The 23,652-nt window shown below is 42.0% G+C and overlaps 1 protein-coding gene across 2 annotated transcripts in view; it reads right to left on the bottom strand.

Annotated features, from left to right (window-relative positions):
• ECPAS (Ecm29 proteasome adaptor and scaffold) overlaps positions 1-23,652 on the bottom strand; it is a 185,067-nt gene that overhangs the window by 22,348 nt on the left and 139,067 nt on the right. For both annotated transcript variants that reach the window (XM_073591496.1, XM_073591490.1), the window contains exons 33-36: positions 17,368-17,415; positions 3,350-3,471; positions 1,141-1,291; positions 293-358 (exon numbers count right to left, since the gene is read on the bottom strand). In XM_073591496.1, the coding sequence (XP_073447597.1) occupies positions 293-358; positions 1,141-1,291; positions 3,350-3,471; positions 17,368-17,415 (387 nt within the window). The remainder of the gene's footprint in view (positions 1-292; positions 359-1,140; positions 1,292-3,349; positions 3,472-17,367; positions 17,416-23,652) is intronic.

The following is a 23,652-nucleotide window of genomic DNA, read 5'->3' as shown; positions in this document are numbered from 1 at the left end:
AAAAGTTATAACCTATTAAAGGCACAAAAAGGCAATGTACTTATTAGGGGTGCCAATAAAGAGCATTATAATTAAGTCAACCAAGCAAACCAGTAGTTCTAATCTGATTAGTGCAGTAAAGCAGACCATTCTTCCATTTTATATTTATGTCACTATATTGAAAAGCAGGCATAACAACTCCCTCCGTAAAATCTATCCCACTTACATACACACAATATTTAGTAGTAATATGAAAATTGTCTTCACCAAGTACCACAGTCACCTAAAATCTAACAGAAAAAAATGATCTTACCATATTTATAGTTTCCATCATTGGGGAAGATTTGGCAGCATTGAGTCTTGCACTATCCATAGCAGCCTCAAAAAAAAAAAAGCATGCAACATGTCACTATTGAGAGTTTTAGCTGTCTATTATTTTGATTATTCAGTGGAAGGCTGAAGTGGAATGTTGGAGCAAAGTTCAGCTGGTAAATAGGATTTATAGCTAATAAAAGGCTGTTGCCAGAAATGCATCTTTCAGTAAACAAGTTTTTGGGAACGCAAAAGCAACTTGAAGCAAGTCAAATGCACCTGTCAGTGAATTCTAAATCAACATAAAGAGGCTTGAATTTATGTCAAAAGCACACTGTATTTGCAGCCCAAAGCAACCACATCACTTCACCAACTGTCTAGCAACCTAATGCCCTACACTTTTTTCTGCAAAAACATGTGCATTTATTATTTTTTCCTGCAGGAGCCTGGAAAGCATTGCACCCCTGATCAGTGTATCAGGGGTGCAATGTCAGGCTTCGGCAGATAAGCAGAACTAGTGAATGAACTACAAAGGCTCATCAGGGCACTCGGAGGTAATTCGGAGGTACAAGCCGCCTGCCACTGCATGGCCAAGATTTCTTTTGAATTGTGACAGCGGGTGCAGGGAGAAGAACCCCCCCCCCCTGTCCCCCGCTGGGGGGGTTGTGAGAGATCAGGGGAAGAGGTAGCAGAAGCTGGAACAATGTTACATGTTCCACCCTAAATACGGGTGAAACATAGAACATATTCCAAAAGGTGAACTTCTCCTCTAACAACAGATTTATTAGTTTGTGATTTTTTTGAATGGCCTTACTAATAAAAACCTGAAAACATTTTTATCGTACTTACCTTCTCCTGATCTGTAGCTCTGAGACTCAAATAATTCAGCACTTGAGGTTCCAAAACACTTAGGGATTCTAACAAAGCAGGGATCAGCTTTGGGGTATGGGGCTTCAGCAATTCTCCTGCACTTTTACTTATTTTCACAAGTGTGTTAATGCTACAGAGAAGGGAAAAACAAAGAGAATAATATGGTGAAATATGTGGCTTGATTATCACTTTATCCTAGACCCCTCTTTGCCTATAACCCCTGGAATTTTAGATCCTTTTCCTCCCAACACCTCACTTGATTCACATAACCTTTTCCTCCCTATACCCCACATTTGCCTTTTCCAACGTATAGCCTCCTTGAGCCTTAAAGTGTTTAGGGCTCTCTATTTATTCTGGAGACGCTCCCATTCTGCATACCTTGAAGTTTTTGCAAGTTACCCCAACAAATCAAGTATATTGTTTTGGGACAGGATTTAACTTGGAAGCATATATGGATCCATATTTCTATTTTTTAGATTTTAATCTGGAAGAAATGGTAATTTTTTTGTTTTAATGCATTTTCCTGTGATTTTTTCCTGACGTAACTCTTATGCCCAGTACACACGATCGGACATTCCGACAACTAAATCCATGGATTTTTTCCAACGGATGTTGGCTCAAACTTGTCTTGCATACACACGGTCACACAAATCTTGTCGGAAATTCTGACATCAAGAACGCGGTGACGTACAACATGTACGACGAGCCGAGAAAAAATGAAGTTCAATAGCCAGTGCGGCTCTTCTGCTTGATTCGGAGCATGCGTGGAACTTTGTGCGTCGGAATTGTGTATACACAATCGGAATTTATGACAAATGATTTTGTTGTTGGAAAATTTGAGATCCAGATCTCAAATTTTGTGTGATGGAAAATGTCAGATGGAAAATGTCCGATGGAGTCGACACACGGTCGGAATTTCCGACAACAAGCTCACATCGAACATTTTCCGTTGGAAAATCCGTCCGTGTGTACGGGGCATTAGTGTACTTCATGCATCTCCCATTTAGCTTAAAATACATTTCAAATATTTTTTTTTGAGGTTTAGGAAAACACTCACAAAGGCAAGACATTAAGATAATGAAAATCACATCAGCAGATACCAGGGATACGAAGATCGTATTGGCCATCACAGATAAAGCAAGAGTATAAGACAAATTAAGTAACTAAGACAAATAAGAACTTCTCAGTGGGTGTGTCTACAAGCCAATAAAATGTTGCACTGTAACCCGACTTGAGTAAGGAGCCTACAAAACAATGTGAGACGTATGACGTCATGGGTTTGCCATATCAATTATATAATACTTTTGTGAAGGAGGGGCGTGAGGGGGAGGTGTAGGGGTAATCTCATGTGGGGAGGGGGGTTGAAAGGGCCTGGTGAGTGGTGTTCAGATCCCCTTAAGTTAAAGGGTAGTGAGTAATGTGTGGTTTTTACAAGGGTGTAGTGACTCAGGGTCTGAATGTAAGAGGTGGGGAGGTGAAATGTGTTGGACTGGGAAAAAGGGAGGTTGGGGAGATCTTTCCACTTTCCAAATCCAATCCCTTTTCCATTTTTCCCCTTGTTTCCATGAGTCAAGCTCTCATTGGCTAATATAATTTTGGTTGTTTAGTAACCTATAAAATTATGCCGAGCCTGTAAAGTTCAGCTATTTAGCCTAAAATATAATCAAATCTTCTGATCATACTATAACCTTCAAAAATATTTGAATCTTAATCTAGAAAAGCATTTCCACCTTTCAATGCTACACACAAAGGAATACAAAAAAGAAAAATACAATAACTTTGCTTTTTTTTAGTATAACAATAAAAAGTCAAGATAAAACAAATAGCACAACTAGCGCATTTTCACAGGTTTGCAATCACTAAACTTTCTGAATGACTTTTCTTTCAAGCAATAAAAGCAGAAGTCACCCCGCAGACCGAGTGATTAAGTTAAGGAGAAGTAACATATAATAAATATAGCAGGATTAATGTGGGTCAAGGCTGCGGATAACACCCTCTGTGTTTCTACCCCTGTACAACTTTGACACAGAAAGAATAATATAACAACATGGTACAATAGAAACAAATTTGTTGGGGAGTGATTGAGATGATTTCTGTCCCAATATAAAATCAACGTGTTTATAGAGCTGCTAGATTTTGTTTTTCTTTTTTTGTAATGGTGGGTTGCTCTGCATTTAGACCTGCTTACCTGAGTGCACGGACTTCAGTCACTGTGCTCATGATCCCTTTGTCCAGAAGGCAAGGCAGAAGTACAGCAATTGTTTTCTGCCCAGCTATTCCCTTGCTGGATTCACACATCCTTATACACACCTAACAAAGAAACACACAGACAGACATTAACTGAATTGCTTATATCACATTTAGACTAAATCTGTATATTCATATTGAACCCTAATTAAAAAAAAATGACTGAGAGTTTGCCAATGTGTTATAGTAGATATTTACTGAGATGACCCAAAATTCTCCTAAGCCATGTGCTGAGATGATTATCTATAAAAAAAATTATTTCCAGAATTGGGAACATGTGATGTTCCTGCTGCCTCCCACAATTCTGCGTCTGATACCCAAGTGGCCAATCGTCGGGCCAGAGCATGTTGGGAAGGTACTGCTTTCTTAGATTCTAGTATGAGTGAAGAACGGGTACCTGTTTTTTCATGACCTACAGAAAAGTCCCGATTCGAACAGGTAAGCTTAAAATCTTTAGAACAAACAATAAGGTACATATCGCTTGAAACATGACTACCCATATTCACCAAAACCAGATGGATTTTAAGTAGAACTAAAGGCGAAACTTTTTTAATTTTAGATAGAGCAAGAGAAGGTTTTAATGCTTGCAGGGCTTTTATTTTATTTTTGTCATCCGTGTCCCATTGGGGAGATTTCCCTTTGCTTCCTGCCCCAAAGCCAAAACGGCAAGTAAAAAGAAATCCCTCCCGCCCGCACTATAGCCGAAAGAAGGCTACAGTGCGGGCCTTGTACATCCTCCCAAGAATTTGGCGCCTGTGTGCTCTGTGATCAGTGAGTCAATTACCACGTGATCAGCTGTCAGCCAATGCAACTGATCACGTGATGTTAACAGAAGATCGTAATCGGCTTTGTTTTTTTCCTCAGACTGACAGCGCGAGTAGAAAAAAATAAAAAGCCAATTAGCGGCTTCTGTCAGAAGGACATTGGTCCCAATCACGGAGAGCCACTCATGCTATGCAGTGCTCACCAGTGCCACCTGCCAATGCATACAAGTGCTGCTTATCAGTGCCACCTATCAATGCCCACCAGTGCTGCCAATCAGTGCCCCTTACCAGTGCCACCTATCAGTGTCCATAAACTGTGAAACTTTTTTTCAAAATTTTTTGGGCTTAGCAAAAAAAAAAAAAAAAAAAAACCCAGCAGTGAACCCCTTTGAAAAAGTCAGAAGTGACGAAACGCATCCGGTCATGGCTACACAGCAACACTGAGACAGTGACTCCATGTGTGTGAAGGAAGCTATGAGGAGATCGCAACACTGAGTCACCTGGCACGTTTGGAATTTTAACAAGGCGATTTGAATCTTTTATGATGCAAGTGCATTACTTTTAATAAACCTTACGATGTTTTTACACTATTGAAGGCTCAGTCTCAACTTCTATCCCCACATGTGGAGCGTGTCTTTTTTGATCTGGATGGAGACTGACGTGTTTAAGCGGCTCTTCAATAACATTTAACAAAGCGATATTTGCCAGACACGAGAGTGAATCTGGTGAGTTTTATTCTTAAGGAGTGAAAGTGGCACACATCACTTTGGTGAAGGATTTTGGTGGATAAACAAGATTTTGTTTCACATTTTTTCATCATGTTAAGTTGAACTGTATTACCATATTGATTTGCATATGTTTGGATATGCTATATGGACACTTATTATGTATGGGCCTTATATGTGGATTTTATCACAATGTTAATATGTAGGAGATTTGTAGATTAAATAGTGTGATCCTGTGGAATTGTCTCTTTCACATTGACAGTTGTTTCACCTCATTTGTATGCAGAGTGATTAAATACCACCAAAAGAAAGCTCAATTTGTGTGAAAAAAAAATGATAATTTCATTTGGGTACAGTGTAGCATGACCGTGCAACCGTCATTCAAAGTGTGAGAGCACTGAAAGCTGAAAATTGGCCTGGGCAGGAAGGGGGTTCAAGTGCCAAGTAAGCAAGTGGTTAAACTGAGAACATTTAAAAGCATTTAAAGCAGGGGTCTCAAACTGGTGGCCCTCCAGCTGTTGCAAAACTACAAGTCCCATGAGGCATTGCAAGGCTGACAGTTACAAGCATGACTCCCACAGGCAGAGGCATGATGGGACTTGTAGTTTCGCAACAGCTGGAGGGCCACCAGTTTGAGACCCCTGATTTAAAGTTTTGGGTAGCGTTTTCAGCCATTTCATTTCATTTTCAGCCAATTCATTTTAAAGCTTGACATGTTGGGTACTTATTTAACCCCATCTTTTATAATTTACCGGAAACATTGGGTATTACATTGTGTTTGTGTGCAGTAAAATTCAATACAAAATTGCAACCGCCATCATTTTATTCTCCAGGGCCTTGTTCAGAAAATATATAAATATTTTGTGGGTTTCAAGCAGGGCAAAAGAAGAAATGGCCGCACTCTGTACTCGATCAAAATTCTTTTATTCAGAACATCCCAAAGTGTTGACAGAAAGCTGGTAGATGCATTTCACACATCCAAGTGCACTTAATCATTACACAGAAAGAGCAGCATAGATTTCCTTATAAAGCCCCACCTAGTTGCATAGCAGGTGACACTAATCATTGAATTGCATGCTTCCTGTCATATGATACACGTAGAAACCAAGGAAACAGAAAAACCTACAGCAACGCACACACGTAAATATGTATTGCATCACATATAGATTAATGTAAAGTAGAACAATCGTATTCAGTGGAAGATATTTCTAAAAATGCGTACATATATTAGTAAATAGAGATAAACATACTCAAGAACATACACCATAAAACCATTGTAATCACCATATTGGATTAAAACAAATCTGTGTAACCCATCATATACCATCTCTTAACAGAAGTATGCACACGCGCATCACAAACACACATATATATATATATACATACATACATATATATATATACACACACATACATACATACATACATACATACATACATGTATATATATATATACACATACATACATATATATATATATATATACACATACATACATTATATATATATATATATATACACATACATACATTATATATATATATATATATATATATATATATATATATATATATATATATATATATATATATGTGTAAACGCATAGACACCCACACATAGAACATCTCCCTCCATTATAAAAACATTAAACAACATATATCACTATATATGGTACAGTACTCTAGGGAGATAATTCAAGGAATATTTCTCCATAGCCCCCAAAAGGAACAAAGGAGAAAGGGTGGGCAATAGAGGGCCAAGTATAGAGAGAAAAACAGAAAGACAGAAAAGACAAAACAGGTTGAGCAGCAAGAGATATGAAACTGTATTAAAATTATCAATGAATATATATCGATCAATATAAAGTCAGTAAAAAAAGACATATCAACCCATAACTCTTTAAGTTCATATAACACCAAATATGGCAAGACACATCAAAAGAACTGTGCGGAGGGAAAGACCAGGGCAGTAAACATAAGGGCAAATTTTCAGCCCCCCTCCATCAACTCAATGTATATATATGTCTATATCTGAAGAATATGCAAATGCACACTCCTCTGTGTATGTAGTACATGTCTTAGATGGACCCCGAAAGTGAAAATAATAAGATAAAATAACAAAAAAAAAATGATTTTTTGAATATATATATATATATATATATATATATATATATAGTAATACTGAACAATGAAGGATGAATAGATCATTATGTGGTTATTTTTGAATGTTGATGTTAATACTTTGTCGGAGAGAGTGTATTCATCATGTTTAGTCATAATAATAGGTCACATCCCACTCAAAATTTAACCCATGTGGGATGTGGGTCTGGAGCTGGAATATCCAGAATACCTCTCTACGACAAAGTAATAGAAATATATCACCCCCTCTGAGTGGAGCCCTGACCTTCTCAATGATTTGCATATGTATGGCTCTAATATTGCCATTATGGCATAAATTAAAGTTTTTAGCCACATTTGTTGATGGATTTTTTTTGTTACACTATACAGGTGCTCATAAAAACGATCACGTAGACGTCTAGTTGTTCTACCAACATAATGAATGTGGCATAAATTGCAAGTCAACAATAGACAACATAGCTAGTATTACAATTATAAAAATTTGATATTTTATATTCCTTATGTGTCATTGATGAGACGAACTGGTCACCACCAGTGATATGGCCACAACAGGGACATCCCGTTGCACCGCACCTAAAGTTTCCCTTAAAATGCAGCCATGTGGCCGACTTAATAGTTTTCTTATTGAAGAAACTAGGGGACAAGGTGCGACTCAGGGAAGGGGCTCTGCGGGAACTATATTGATCCCCCCCCCCCCCCCCCCCGCAGAATATTGGCGCAAGTTTCCTCCGCATATAGAACAGGAAGAGGTTTAGGGAGTATACCTTTAATTGTGTGTCTGGGCTAACAGAAGAGAATTACCTGAAACAGATTTTCTATACAGGGACGTGCTGACTCATGTTCAGTCCCTTCAGGAGTACAACTAGAAAATGTATTTCATCATTATGAACTTCACCAGTAAAGGTGAGATTACTGTTATTACAGTTAAGGTACTCCAAAAAGGGAATGAACATGGATGTACCATCTTCCATGATGAACAAGAGGTCATCTATAAATCTCAGGTATAACCTAATAGAAGACCTAAAGGGGTTCTCTCCTCCAAAGATACGGGACCGCTCCCACCAACCCATGTACAGGCTGGCTAAGGAGGGCGAAAATTTAGCCCCCCATCGCTGCCCCGCACCTCTGTAGGTAGAACACAGATTTGTTTTAATACAACATGGTGATTACAATGGTTTTATGGTGTATGTTCTTGAGTATGTTTATCTCTATTTACTAATATATGTACAGATTTTTAGAAATATCTTTCCACTATATGCGATTGTTCTACTTTACATTAATCAATATGCGATACATATTTATATGTGATTTATATGTGTGTGCATTGCTACAGGTTGCTGTTTCCTTGGTTTTTACATGTATCATATAACAGGAAGCATGCAATTCAATGATTAGTGTCACCTGCTATGCAACTAGGTGGGGCTTTATAAGGAAATCTATGCTGCTCTGTGTAATGTAATGACCAGCTTTCTGTCAACACTTTGGGATGTTCTGAATAAAAAAATTTGGATTGAGTAGAGTGCGGCCATTTCTTCTTTTCATTATATGCAGAGGCGAGCCGAGGCAGGCACCTGTCCAGATCATCAGGCTTTCAAAACCTCACCTGGAGCAGCGGGTCTTCTTGTTTGGATATCTTTTAAGCAGAGCAGAACACAAGGTGCTGTAACGGCTACCTTATTGAAGAAACACCTTGAATAATGGTTTGACAAGGGAGATCAAGGCCAGAAGTTTTTCAAAAAGAAAGGAAAAGGCCAAAACCTGTCCTTTTCTGTGCACACTAGACAGCAGAAAAAATGTCAGAACTGCTGGCTGAAAAGAAGCAGCATTAATAAAAAAAAAAAAAAAAAAAAAAAAAAAAAAAGCTCTTATGGATCATACTGTACATGCTTTTAGGCGTGTTTACATTTATAGGCATTTTTCCCCAATATACTAGAAAATGTACACTTAAAGCTTGATGTGCCTAAACAGAGCATTCAGGTGTGTTTTTTCTGGCGGAAAGCTCCCCTCCAAAACACACTTGTGATGGGTTTCTTTTTCAGCCTGCAAACAGCCAAATGTGCATGGAAACATAGGCTAACAGAGTTACAGTGGGGACAGAAAGTATTCAGACCCCCTTACATTTTTCACTCTTTGTTGTATTGCAGCCATTTGCTAAAATCATTTAAGTTAATTTTTTTCCCTCACAGTGCATGTCAGAGCAAATGAGAATCATGAGGTCAAAAGGAACTGCCTGAAGAGCTCAGAGACAGAATTGTGGTAAGGCACAGATCTGGCCAAGGTTACAAAAAAATTTCTGCTGCACTTAAGGTTCCTAAGAGCACAGTGGCCTCCTTAATCCTTAAATGGAAGATGTTTGGGACGACCAGAACCCTTCCTAGAGCTGGCCGTCCTGCCAAACTGAGCTATTGGGGGAGAAGAGCCTTGGTGAGAGAGGTAAAGAAGGTCCCAAAGATCACTGTGGCTGAGCTCCAGAGATGCAGTCGGGAGATGGGAGGAGGTTGTAGAAAGTCAACCATCACTGCAGCCCTCCAGTTGGGGCTTTATGGCAGAGTGGCCCGACGGAAGCCTCTCCTCAGTGCAAGACACATGAAAGCCTGCATGGAGTTTGCTAAAAACACCTGAAGGACTCCAAGATGGTGAGAAATAAGATTCTTTGGTCTGATGAGACCAAGATAGAACTTTTTGGCCTTGTTTCTAAGCGGTATGTGTGGAGAAAACCAGGCACTGCTCGTCACCTGTCCAATACAGTCCCAACAGTGAAGCATGGTGGTGGCAGCATCATGCTGTGAGGGTGTTTTTCAGCTACAGGGACAGGACAACTGGTTGCAATCGAGGGAAAGATGAATGCGGCCAAGTACAGGGATATCCTGGACGAAAATCTTCTCCAGAGTGCTCAGGATCTCAGACTGGGCCGAAGGTTTACCTTCCAACAAGACAATGACCCTAAGCACACAGCTAAAATAACGAAGGAGTGGCTTCACAACAACTCAGTGACTGTTCTTGAATGGCCCAGCCAGAGCCCTGACTTAAACCCAATTGAGCATCTCTGGAGAGACCTAAAAATGGCTGTCCACCAACGTTTACCATCCAACCTGACAGAACTGGAGAGGATCTGCAAGGAGTAATGGCAGAGGATCCCCAAATCCTGGTGTGAAAAACTTGTTGCATCTTTCCCAAAAAGACTCATGGCTGTATTAGATCAAAAGGGTGCTTCGACTAAATACTGAGCAAAGGGTCTGAATACTTAGGACCATGTGATGTTTCAGTTTTTCATTTTTAATATATCTGCAAAAATGTCAACAATTCTGTGTTTTTCTGTCAATATGGGGTACTGTGTGTACATTAATGGGGAAAAAAATGAACTTAAATGATTTTAGCAAATGGCTGCAAAATAACAGAGTGAAAAATTTAAGGGGGTCTGAATACTTTCTGTCCCCTGTGTACTTCTACAAGCTAAAGTAAAAAATGCCAAACACCCGTATAAGCAGCATTTTTTATGCCCAGTGTGCATGAGTGCTTAAGACCAAGTCCTGATTGTAGGAAGACCAGAATATTAGGCATAGATTATTTTCTAGGATTGAAGTGCCTGTGTTCACACCAGGCACAGAAGGATTTCCTCATACGATAGTACTGTAGATCTTTCCTTGCTTTCAGCAAAAAATGACAGATCCAGAGACCTATTACATGTAGCCTGTAAGTTATTCACTTGGTAGGTTTCTGCAAAATAGCTGGTGATCCAGCCAGTTTCCTATGACTCCTGTTTTAACTTGACCCTGGCAAGCATGGAAGCAGATCCATGCTGGCATGGTCAGTTTGTGTCCCTGAGATCCCTGCTAGGATATACCGGATGCTTTGTAGACATACAGCGTGTCTGCATCTCTTGCAGTCAGCTTTGTGCCATGCCCATAGCCCCGCTAATAAGAGATACTGGATGTCATGCATTGCCCTGTATCTCCCATTACTCACAGCTGCCCACATCCCCTCCAACCCCACAGTGTTTAGTCACAGAGGCTAAGCAGGAGTTTCCCTGTCCAAAGTTCAGTGCACACAGGTGGAGAACATGCTTCTCCTCTGTTTATGACTGACCTGCTTACACAAACCACCCCCCACTCCCCAATGGGCAACCAGGATGCATACAGCCACAAACAGATAAGTTCTCCGTTTCTCTAATGCACAGTAAGACGCTATGATTGTTGTCCAGCCTGATGTCATCACGCAATGACACCGTCCACCACACCCCCATGCCCTGAGCTGGCGCGAGTCTTCTCTGGAGGTACCACATGACTTACTACCAGCGGCAGATAAGAATAAGGCGGCATGACTGCAGCATTCATCCACCATTCATCGAGTAATACCAAGTGACTGTTACAGTTTAAGTTTACAGTTTAAGCGGCACTTGGGAGTGGCTGATGTTGAGGAGCGGGCAGCAACCCACCTAGACACTGAAGTGAGGAAGTCTGTGTGTGAGCGGAGGTAGTGAGATCATTTAACCTGGTGGCTTGCCTGCTTCATGCTCTATACCTGTTGATTGGCTCCTTACTCCCACTACTACATGTGTTTGCGCTTTTCAACCTGCTGCTCTAATCTAGTGCTTGGCTGCTTACTGCTTTACGGTCTCACTTGCATAGTACAATGTTCTGCCGCCCTATCGGCAATCCTCTATGAGCTTGCCAATGTGAACAGCTGTGGAGATCTCATAAGCCAACTTGCAAATTACAGCCCACCATTTACTTGTCTGCATAACCACCGGACATTCAATCTAAAGTTACCATTGCATATTTTGGTGAACTATCATTATTCCATCAGTTCTGGAACACTGCATCTCGGTGCACTCTTTAATTTGTCATAACCATCCAATGCTTAAGGGGTGCTTTCAAAATTTGAATAAGACCAGATTACCACTTGACTTATTGTAACTTATTGGAGAACATTTTCATCTACACAGTATAGCATTTTATGATGCCAGTTGGCAATTTGATATCTCCTTCGGCTCAGTGAACTGTTTTATCCACTCCTTAGAACACGGAGTGCCTGAGTCATGAATTGATTCAGTACAGGCTTGTTGTGTTTTCATAGGAGGGTCCTTATTTATTTGGAGGGGCTATCCTCAGCAGGGTGTTTTTCATTAGGGTTCCTGTGTTTTTTGACGTTGGCTTATTTTAACTTTACAGGTGGGTGGGGGGTTATAATGTTTTTTGTAGTCAACATTTTAACATTAATACAGTTTATAAGAATTTTCATATCTGTAAGCCCCTTGTGTCCAATCAGGCAGCTACTTTTTATCTGTAATAAGAATCACAGTTTTTTTTTCTCTGGCTTTATTTTGTAGAGTAACTGAAATACAACATGCACTAGAGGCTAAAGTAGATTAGCACTTGGATCTGATGCCTTAACAATTCCCTGACCTCAGTTCGGGCTAGAGTATCCTTGGTCCTGTGGTCACAAACAGAAGTAGCTTCTTGTTGAATCTGGAGGCCAGGATTATCCACATCTGGGGTCACCCAACTCTAACATGCCAGGTTGAAGATGTCAGGCTTACTCTTTGCAGTCCAGGCGGTGATGGCTGAGGTAATCTGCCTTTTTTTTTTCTACTTCTGGGATGTGGGCAGCAGAGATCGTTAAACAGTGTTTCTCTGTCCACAAGAAGATCTGGCTTGCTTCCTTCAAGGCTATATGACTTCCTGGTACCCCCCCCCATTACACCCTGATGGGGTGTCCTTGCAGACAGTGGTTACAGTGTTGCAGAGCCATTCTTATTGCTCTGAACTTCAGGATGTTGATGGGAAGCATGGCTTTCACCAATGACCACGTTCCCTGTACTGTGAGGGGCTGAAACACTCTTCCCCAGCTTGACTGTTATTACTTCCAGTGAGAGTTAAGGCTTGGCTGGTAATCCACCAAGCTAGTGAATTCCTTGCTTAGCTGGACAAGAGCATGGGTAGATTGAGAGAAGGAGCTTGCTTGTTCCAAGCAACAAGATTTTGTGTCAGAGAGGCTTCAAGTGAAATTGTGTGAATGGGAGCAGCCTTGAAAGAGGCTACCATGGGACCCAGAACTCTCATGCAGAATCTCACAGAGGGACATCTCTAACCTAAAGTCCCATGAGCTCTAAGAGAAAGGAGTTTCTTTTCTCTGGAAGGAAGACCCTTGCTTGGTATGCATCTAGGAGAGGTTGAAAAGAAGGTTTGAGAGTATTTTTGGAAGCTGAGCTGTGATTTTGAAGCACCCAACTGAAAGCCTGAAAGATTTGAATTATTCTGTTGATGTTTTTCAGACAGCTGGGAGAGATGAGTCCTTCAGAAGAAGGTTGCCTAGATAACCTGTGATCTGGATGCCCTAAGTTCTTAGGAGGGCACACCTTTGTGAACACTTAGGGAGCAGCTAATAGCAAAATGGCAGTCCAACAAACTGGAAGTCTCCTACTGCAAAGCGTAGAACCTGCTGATGAGGTGGATAAATAGGAATATGCAGATAGACACCTTGGATGTCCATGGATGCCAAGTATTTCCCTTGTCTAAGAGTGGCAATATGAACCTTGCAGATTTCATGCAAATTTTTGGAATCTGAAGGTATCTACTGAGGAATTTTAGGCCCAGGATAGGAAGAATACACCCATTGGGCTTTGGAACCATGAACCGGTTTGAATAGAATCCTTTAAACTGGTCCCGCAGCGGTACTGCCTACAACTACCTGGGACAAGAGATGGTTCAGGGCATTCTGCAAATTAGGCAGACTTTGGCTGATTTGAGAGAAGAAAGTGGTGAGGGGGTAGAGTTTTGAACTCTATTCAGTACCCCTTTAAAACCAATATTGAACCCACAGGTCTGGGACCTCTGTGACAGAGGCTGAGGCAAACGGAAACAAACATCCCTCTACTTGGTAAGAGGGCTTTAAGAAAGACCTACTGGGCTTTGTAGCCCAAGTCTTACGTCAAAAGAAAGTGACTGAAGTTGAAAACTGGATGGGGCATGAAGGTTGAAGAGGTAGAAGCTCAAGAGGAGTGGCGTTTTGGAATTCTCCACTGTTGAAGAACCACCTTCCCTCCTGTGAGATCCTTAATGAATTTGTCAAGTGCCTCACTAAAAACAACCTCCTTCAAAGGGCATACCGTGAGGCATCTTTTATAGGCAGCTTCAGCTGACCAGGCTTTGAGCCACAAGATTTTTGGCATGTGAATAGAAATTAGAATCATTCTGTACATTTGTGTCATTACTTGTGGGCCAGTACACTGTTTTTCAAGCTTTAGGGAGGCCTGACTGTGGCCAGTGCAAGTAGAAAATGTTTCGGCATCAGTGGCACTACTATAAAAACACTGCCCCATCATTAGTTTTAGCAGGAGGAATAGTGCTCCATTAACTATGTTAGTGGGAGGAATAGTTCCCTATCATTGGTCTTAGCAGGAGGAATAGTGCCCCATTAAGGGTGTCAGTGGGAGGAATGGAGCTTCATCATTGGTGTCAGTGGGAGGAAAGGCGCTTCATCATTGGTGTCATTGGGAGGAATAGTGTCCCAGGGGCAGATAGAGGCAAGCAAAAGGCCGCAGGTTGGAGGTCACTGTTCTAGGGTATCCACACAAAAGAACAGGGCAAAAGGTAATTGCACTTTGGTGCTCAGAATTCTGGGATGTGTAGTTTTCAGCGTTGTAACGAAAACTACACATTCCAGAATTCGGAGCACCAAAAAGTGTGCATACAGAGTGACATCACAACCTCTGGCTCCACCCAGGGCTGGAACGCATGTGCACTTTAGTAGCACTGTTACTGCAACATCTATGTGGGTGTTTTTAACGATTTTCTTAAATCTAAAATGCCAGATTTCACACTATTGGAGCGTGGTGGCTTTTTTTTTCCTTTTCCTTTATATGCTTGGCATACTTGGAGCTGTATTGGAAAGGGGAGTTGTGGAACTTGTCCCGCAAAGTCCCTCGTAGTCTGCCTCCTTCGGTGCCTGGGCTGGTGACATCACTTCCCTCGGCGCAGGAAGGGAGATTGCCTCTCCACCCTCCCTCTTGTCAATCATCTGGGACACGTGACCAGTGACGGCTCGCGCATGCACAGTGGGTGCCTGTGTCCTGTATGATTAAGATATGCAGATTTAAATGTGTGCGATAAATTAAAAAATTGCTCTGGTAGAAAAGCTGGTTAATAAAAATAAAAAAAAGACATTCAGTGAATAACGACGTAGCCGAGAGAGCTACCCCGTGGGCAGTGAACAGTAGAGCAACCACTCAGCACAGGACCTGAAAGATCATGGAGATCACTGTAGCAGTGCTGACTAAACTACAGTGGGGATCGAAAGTTTGGGCACCCCAGGTAAAAATGTGTATTAATGTGCATAACGAAGCCAAGGAAAGATGGAAAAATCTCCAAATGGCATCAAATTACAGATTAGACATTCTTATAATATGTCAAAAAAATTTGATTTTATTTCCATCATTTACACTTACAAAATTGCAGAAAACAAAAAAATGGCGTTTGCAAAAGTTTGGGCACTCTGCAGAGTTAAATATCTTGTACTGCCCCCTTTGGCAAGTATCACAGCTTGTAAACAGCCAAGAGTCTTTCAATTCTTGTTTGAGGTATCTTTGCCCATTCTTCCTTACAAAAGTCTTCCAGTTCTTTGAGATTTCTGGGCTGTCTGTCACGCACTGCTCTTTTAAGGTCTATCCATAGATTTTCAATAATGTTGAGGTCAGGAGATTGTGAAGGCCATGGCAAAACCTTCAGTTTACGCCTCTTGATGTAATCCCCCGTGGATTTTGAGGTGTGTTTAGGATCATTATCCATTTGTAGAAGCCATCCTCTCTTTAACTTCAGCTTTTTCACAGATGGCATCAAGTTACCATCCAAAATTTGCTGAAATTTTATTGAATACATTTTTCCTTCTACTCGTGAAATGTTCCCTGTGCCACTGGCTGCAATACAACCCCAAAGCATGATTGATCCACACCCATGCTTAACAGTTGGACAAAGGTTCTTTTCATTAAATTCTGTGCCCTTTCTTCTCCAAACGTACCTTTGCTCATGTCGGCCAAAAAGTTCTATTTTAACCTCATCAGTCCACAGAACTTGTTTCCAAAATGCCTCAGGCTTGTCTATATGTTCATTTGCAAAGTTCAAACGCTGATTTTTGTGGTGAGGACGTAGAAGAGGTTTTCTTATGATGACTCTTCCATGAAGACGATATTTGTACAAGTATCTCTTTATAGTGGAATAGTGTGTCACAACTCCAGTGTCTGCCAGATCTTTCTGGAGGGATCGTGCAGTCAAACGTGGGTTTTGAATTGCTTTTCTCACAATCCTGCGAGCTGTTCTGTCTGATATTTTTCTTGGTCTTCCAGATCTTGCTTCAACTTCCACTGTTCTTGATGACTGCCATTTCTTAATTACATTCCGAACAGAGGATATTGACATCTTAAAATGCTTTGCTATCTTCTTATAGCCTTCTCCAGCTTTGTGACCGTCAACTATTTTCAGTTTCAGTTTTCTAGACAACTGCTTAGAAGAAACCATGGTGCTGATTGTTGGAGCAAGGTCAGATGAGTCTGGCCATTTAAAACCTTTGAGATTGACATCACCTGGTCTTCCCAGACGATGATTGAGAACAATCCATGACACTGGCAGGTCTCAGCTTTGCAAAGGGGGCAGTGCATGCTATAAATTCTGCAGGGTGCCCAAACTTTTGCAGACGCCATTTTTTTGTTTTCTGTAATTTTGAAAGTGTAAATGATGGAAATAAAATCTAACTTTTTTTGACATATTATAAGAATGTCTAATCTGTAATTTGATGCCATTTGGAGATTTTTCCATCTTTCCTTGGCTTCGTTATGCACATTAATACACATTTTTACCTGGGGAGCCCAAACTTTCGATCCCCACTGTAAATGCAGCATGATTTTTTTCCATGCACTGTGGTGCATAACAGCCCATTAACATTAAAATTGGCTGAATAACGTAGCATGCTGAAAAGTGCCTAGATGCAAGAAAACATGCGAGTTTCAGTGCACTGCATTCTGGCTTGAATGAGCTGCACTGCAATGTGCAGCACTTTCTTCAGCCTGAGTAAGTGTTTCATGCTTTATGCTTAATTTTCTAATTTCAAGTGTTATGTTGGTGTTAGTGTTGGTTATTTCAACTATTATGAGAGATTAGATAGATTTTTAAAATCAAAGCTGAAGATCATGTGTATAGGCTTGATCTACACAGTGCACATCTAAAATAACACCTCTTTTTTGCCTTTTTTTTTTTTCCTTCTTCGAGAAAGCATGCCCAAATGTAAAATAGAAATGCAATAGATAGCTTATGTATAAGCACAAAAAGGTATTATCTTCACCTTGCTCAGAGTTTTCAAAGCCAACTCTGCTGCTTTCCGGACAGACTCCTGTAAAGGGAAGGAGAAATAAGAAAACTGGTTTATATCATATTTATACCAAACCTTATTACACTACAAATTCAACAGTCCTAAAATGCATCTTAAATAATTTCCCTGTAGTGCCCAGCGCCTACTAAATACATAACGACATGCGTGTGAACATACCAATACACAGCCACGTACCTACCCTGTAAATCTAATTCCTCACTCTGTATTTGCAGAATGGTGCAAATTACAGCCTGGGGCAGAACAGACTCAGATAAATCTCAATGAAACCTTGAGAGAATGAACCTATGTACACTTCAGAAAAACATATGCTTTTAATAATAAAGATTACAGCTGGGGGAGTGGCTGAGCAGCAGATGTAGCTGGTCGCATCTGTCTCCTCCGCCAAGAATCTGTGCAATGATCCTGTTATCACCCGCTATCGTTCTTTCATGGACCCCAGCTTACCAGTGTTGGTTTCTCTGTGCTCGTGAGCTGCTTGCCCGTTACTCCACTCCCGCTGCTGACATGTCAAAATGACTCAAAGAAAACTTAGCCCTCGTGGAGGATCTTGGCCAAGATGGCACCTGGTCACAACGTTCTTCCAAGGAGAAATACAAAGAGGCGGCCCAGAAGTTTTTTAACCAGACTCCCAAAGAGCATCTGCCCTCTTCATGTAACCTGGGTGATACTTTAGGGGGTCCATCCGAGGCTAATGACACCATCCCTCTGGAGGATGCAGTCAGATCGCCCCCAGAGTGGAACACAGTACTCCTTGGGACACTTTTTCTGTGCCACACGCATCCTCCCTAAATGCAGAGGAGCCGAAGACCACTCTGCATGATATACTATCTGCTGTTACCTCCTGCAATATGTCCATCTCTGCCCTCACTTATGAGCTCAAGGGAGTTAAGGCAGAAATTGCATTTGTGCTGCAAGATATGCAAAAGCTGCAGGAATGCACTTCAGCCCTGGAAGGCAGAGTGAGCACCATGGAGGATGATATAGCTCCCATGCAGAGGGATCTCAAATACAACTGTCATCTTACAGCCTAGCATGCTGCCCACCTGGAAGAATTAGAAAGTAGAATGCGCCGCAATAATACGTGTGCCCTGGGTATTCCAGAGCAGGCCGAAGGCAAAAATCCTGTCACTTATTGAACAATGACTCATTTCTACCTTCGGCAAGCACACCTTCTCATACCTGTTTGCAGTTGAGAGGGCACATAGGGTCCCAACACGCCCTCTGCCACCGGGCCCATTCCCGTTCAAACTAATGAAATACAAGGACGCCATACTCTCCAAGGCTAGAACCATGAGTGGTGCTATGGCTATTGACAACTCCAAAGTATCTCTGCCGGAACTGCAAAAACAGCGCATAGACAGCGCAACTGAAAAAAGTTCATAGATGTGAAGAAGAGGCTTTGAGATCTTAATCTGTAATATGCCATGCTGTATCCTGCCCACCTTCGGGTGGTTGTGTTGGGAGAGGTCCATTTCTTTGATCGTCCTACTTCTGCGGGAAAACGGCTGGATCGGGAGGATAGAGCACTTCGAGCCGCTATGTCGCAACGGTCTGCATCTACTTAAATATGATCACCTCACAAAAGGTCTTCTTCTTTTGCCATTACCTGGTCCCAGATATGTTCTCGTATCCTTTCCACCTTCTTCTCAGTCAAGGCGGATACTGGAGAACATTGGATCTATTTGCACCCTGGTTTATACCACATACACGACTGAAGTTAAACCCAATCACCATCTTTTTTTTTTGGAGTGTCCACTGCCCCCCCTGGCTGTGAGCCCTGTTGGCTCTATGCATTATTTTTCTTGTGTTTGCAGTTACTCTTTTGACCTACCACAGTTCTAATTCTCTGTTTTTCTGATGATGACTGCTCATAAATATGGAATACGGTGCTACCCTGGAAAAGGTTTTACATTGTATACTGGTCTATTATGTTAGTTGTGACACTGGAGACATGCCTGGGCAACTGGCATGATTCCAATATCTGTGAATGTGTTCCCCTATGTCCTCAGTCTTGAAAATTATGTCCTGGAACGTCCGAGGACTCAATAGCCCTGTGAAGAGACTGGCAGTCCTTAGAACTAATAAATCCCTAGATACTGGTATTATATGCTTTCAGGAGGCCCACCTCTCCCGACTCCATACTAGCCAATTATTTGGTACCAATTCCACATATTCCAGGGCTGCAAACATCCTGGTATGTCAGAATGTTCGAATTTCCTGCTAACACAAGATCATAGGTCCAGGTGGGCGATATGTATTTCTGTTAGGGTTGTCCCGATACCACTTTTTTAAGACCGAGTACAAGTACCGATACTTTTTTTCAAGTACTCGCCGATACCGATACTTTTTTTTTTTTTTTTTTTATGTCATGCGACAGTTTTCAAAGCACAATACAGATTAGGTGGCACTGACATGCAGCACTGATAGGATTAGGTGGCACTGATGAGCACTGACAGATGGCACTGGCACTGACAGATGGCACTGGCAGGTGGCTGGCACTGATAGATGGCTGGCACTGTTAGATGGCATTGATATGTGGGTGGCATTGATAGGTGGAGCTGGCACTGATGAGAGGCACTTATGGACATTGGGCACTGATAGGTGGCATTCATGAGCACTGACGAGCAGGCACTGAAATTCTATGAAGAAAGGCTGCCTGCGACGGCCCATCTTGGTATTCCTTGCACTCGGCCACATAAAACCAGCAGCAGCCATCTTGTTACACCCAGCCTGAACTATATGGGCTGAGTGTAACAAGATGGCCGCTGCTGGCTTACTGCGGCCAAGTGCAGGGTGTACCAAGATGGGCGTCGGGATGTCCAACTGCCGACGTCAACACTGGGGGGTCAATTACCTGCCCCTGTCCTCGCCTCTTCGGTAAGAGGGGGACATATACCTTTTGCTCGTTTACTGGAGGTGCTCGGACTGATAGATGTATGGAGGCTTAGACAACCAGACATAAAAAAGTTCTTATGTTACTCAGCCACATATGGGGGATTGTCTAGGATAGACCTGGGTCTAGGTAATGACGCATTACTTCCACCGGTTATAGCCTCCAACTATGAAAGTAGGCATATATCAGATCACTCCCCATTTTGGGTGAATATTTCGCTGTCCAGTGCCTCTAAACATATTGGGTGGAAATTTAACCCTTTCTGGCGCTCCTTATACCCAGAACCAGACCCCATGCGTAGTTTACTAAAACCTTTTTTTTCATGATAACAAACACTGTTCAGTAAAGTGTCTGGGATACTGCTAAGGCCTATATGAGGGGTCAGTTTATCAAACTAATAACCCATATCAAATCCGATACCAAAGCCTGGGAATCAATGGTATGTAGGGAGGTTGAGGATAGATATATCACCAACCCTACTAGGGTTTGGTTGGAGGCACAATCCATATCCAGTCAACTAGCACTGCAGCTGGCTGAGAACAAATGTTTCTTTCTACAGCAAATTCACTTAGAGGAGGGGGAGGCTACTGGGCACATACACAGAGGTCATTCTCTCTTGTCTCGGCCAACTGCGATGATCAGGGTGCCCTCCAGACCCAGAACTCTGACATTATTAAGATCTTTAGGTCATTCTATGCTGATCTATATACTTCTAAAGTACAGCCTTCTGACATGGAAATTGGGGGATTTCTAGATGGAGGTGTGCTGCCTCGCTTCTCGGCGTCAGATGCTGTTGCTAATTGCCCCATTAACGGAAAAGGAACTCACATTAGCTCTAGCACAACCTCATAAAAATAAATCTCCGGGGGCGGACGGCCTTACATCCGAGGTTTACAAGCGATATGCAGGCACATTACTACCCATACTACTGAAAGTCTATAAGAAGGCATTTCAGACTGGAGCTTTGCTCGCTTCTATGAATGAGGCGATAATTATTGTGCTATTAAAACCAGGAAAAGACGCTACTTTACCTGCCTCATATCGACCTATTTCCCTGCTCACAACCGATGTCAAATTGGCCCGGGTGTTGGCAACCAGACTGGCTCAGGTGGTACATATATTGGTACACAAGGACCAATCTGGATTCATCCCCACTAGATCCATGGCCCAGAATCTTCGGAGGCTTTCCCTAAAACTACAATTGCCTGTGGATAATTCTGGTAACTGAGCCATTTTTTCGCTAGATGCAGCTAAGGCCTTCGACAGTGTTGAATGGCCTTACCTGTGGAAGGTGTTAGAACGTTTAGACCTGGGCACTAACTTTATCAAGTTACTGTATGCTGATCCCCTGTCTAGGATTAGGGTGAATGGAGAGCGCTCAGAACCTTTTGCATTATTTTGGGGCACTAGGCAGGGGTATCCTTTATCACCCTTGCTGTTTGCTCTGGCTTTGAAACCTCTTGTGTCACGAATACGCGAGGAGGCCAATATAAAATCGGGTTCAGACACAGTATGGGAACTGACGTGGTGTCAATGTACGCTGATGATATCCTACTTTACTTGGGAGATACGCAGGGTACTTTGAAAACCATCATGACCCTTACTGAGGCCTTTGGCGCATTATCAGTCTTTTCCATTAATTGGAACAAGTTGGTCCTGATGCCTTTGGACCCTGTAGCCACCCCCCTTCCTGAATGTGCGGAAATGGTGCAAGTGGTAACTTCCTTTCGCTATCTGGGCATTCAGGTTACCCCCGACCCATCTCAAAATATTGAATTTAATCTACTTCCCTTACGCCGTAAATTTTGTGAAAAATGTACTATCTGGTGTAAACTGCCATTAACCGTGGTGGGGAGAAGTAACCTCATCAAAATGGTCTGGGCACCACAATTGTTGTATGTATTCAACAACTCTCCAGTCTGGGTTCCTCAACAGTGGTTTGCTAGGATAGACTCCCAACTTAGGGAACTGATTTGGGGTAAAAAGATAGCTTAGATTAGTCGGTCAACATTACAGCATAGCAAAGATCAGGGTGGACTAGCGGTCCCTTGCTCTAGAGCCTACTACCTTGCTTCCCAGCTACAGCAGCTGGAGGGCTGGGGAATTGTGGAGTTAACGGACCCTATACGCAGACTTCTAATGCCACCAGGAGATGATGTCTCCGCCCTCGTGCATTTGGAGGCGGGATTCATGCACCTGGACCCTAGGGCTCCCACAGTAACCCTATTGAAGAGTTTATGGTCATATGTTAACCAGATGCTAGGGATACAGGACTTTCTAACATACTCCATTATGGTGCAACCTGAACTATAGGGAGATATTGAAACTCAAGGGGTTTAGAGATTGGGAAAGGGGCAGGACTTTGCTTTATATCCCAGCTATATAATGGACCAACCCTTAAATCCTTTATGGAGGTGCAGGCGGAGTTTGCCATCCCACATAGCCACTTCAAGTATTTACCTCTGAGTCACGCCCTACAGACACAATCAAGATGTACCCAACTTAAGTTGACTGACCATACCTTAATACAGGAGAGATACGTTGACAAAGCGTCTACCAAGATATACGATTTTTTTCCATGACCCCATTTATCGAAGTGCGCCCAGAAGTAATTTCCAAGAACTGGATGAACCAATTCCAACTAACTGCAATCATCTCTGTCAAATGTATAAGACATCAGTTCAGCCACTTAAACAGCCACTACAATTTAGACTACCTTCTCCATAATGTGATTGAAATGTGCTTTGGCCAACGTGTTTTTTTTTGTTTTTTTTTTTTTTTCAAATTGCCCTCTAAAAATACGTGTTTACTAGAGCAAAAATAAACCTGAGTGCCACTGAAGAATGAAAGATTTTTGTATATAATGCTGTAATAAAAACTATTAATTAGTTACCCGTTAACTAGTTCACCCCTTTGGTTAAGCATGGTACATCCAGAGAGTAAAATCTAACAAGCAGTAGCAGCTGCAAGCCTCTTATTTCTCCTATTTTTTTTTTTTTCATCAGCAGACTCTGGGCTTTCAGGAAAAAGTGATTTGAGCTGCCTGATCACTTTTACCTGACCGCCGAATGCTGCCCCCCCCCGCCCCCTGATTCCTGGGCTCTCCCACTCCTTCCAGGAGCCGGGGACCACAACAATTAATCTCCTTTGCAGTACTGTGAACTGGAAGTTCTGAGCAAAAAAACCTGGCTAAAAAGCCAGGTGTACAGCTAAACAAGTATAATCCTGTGCTTGGTTGGCTGAAACAGAGGGCAGAGGAAACTTTAGGGGTTTGATAGACCCTAATATCTCCATAAAGAGTACCCGTCAACCCGTCCAATGCCATCACGTAGGGACTTGTTAGG

The sequence above is a fragment of the Aquarana catesbeiana genome, linkage group LG01 (genome assembly GCF_042186555.1).
Source record: "Aquarana catesbeiana isolate 2022-GZ linkage group LG01, ASM4218655v1, whole genome shotgun sequence".
Lineage (NCBI taxonomy): Eukaryota > Metazoa > Chordata > Amphibia > Anura > Ranidae > Aquarana > Aquarana catesbeiana.
This window is presented reverse-complemented; position numbering and strand designations above follow the sequence as displayed.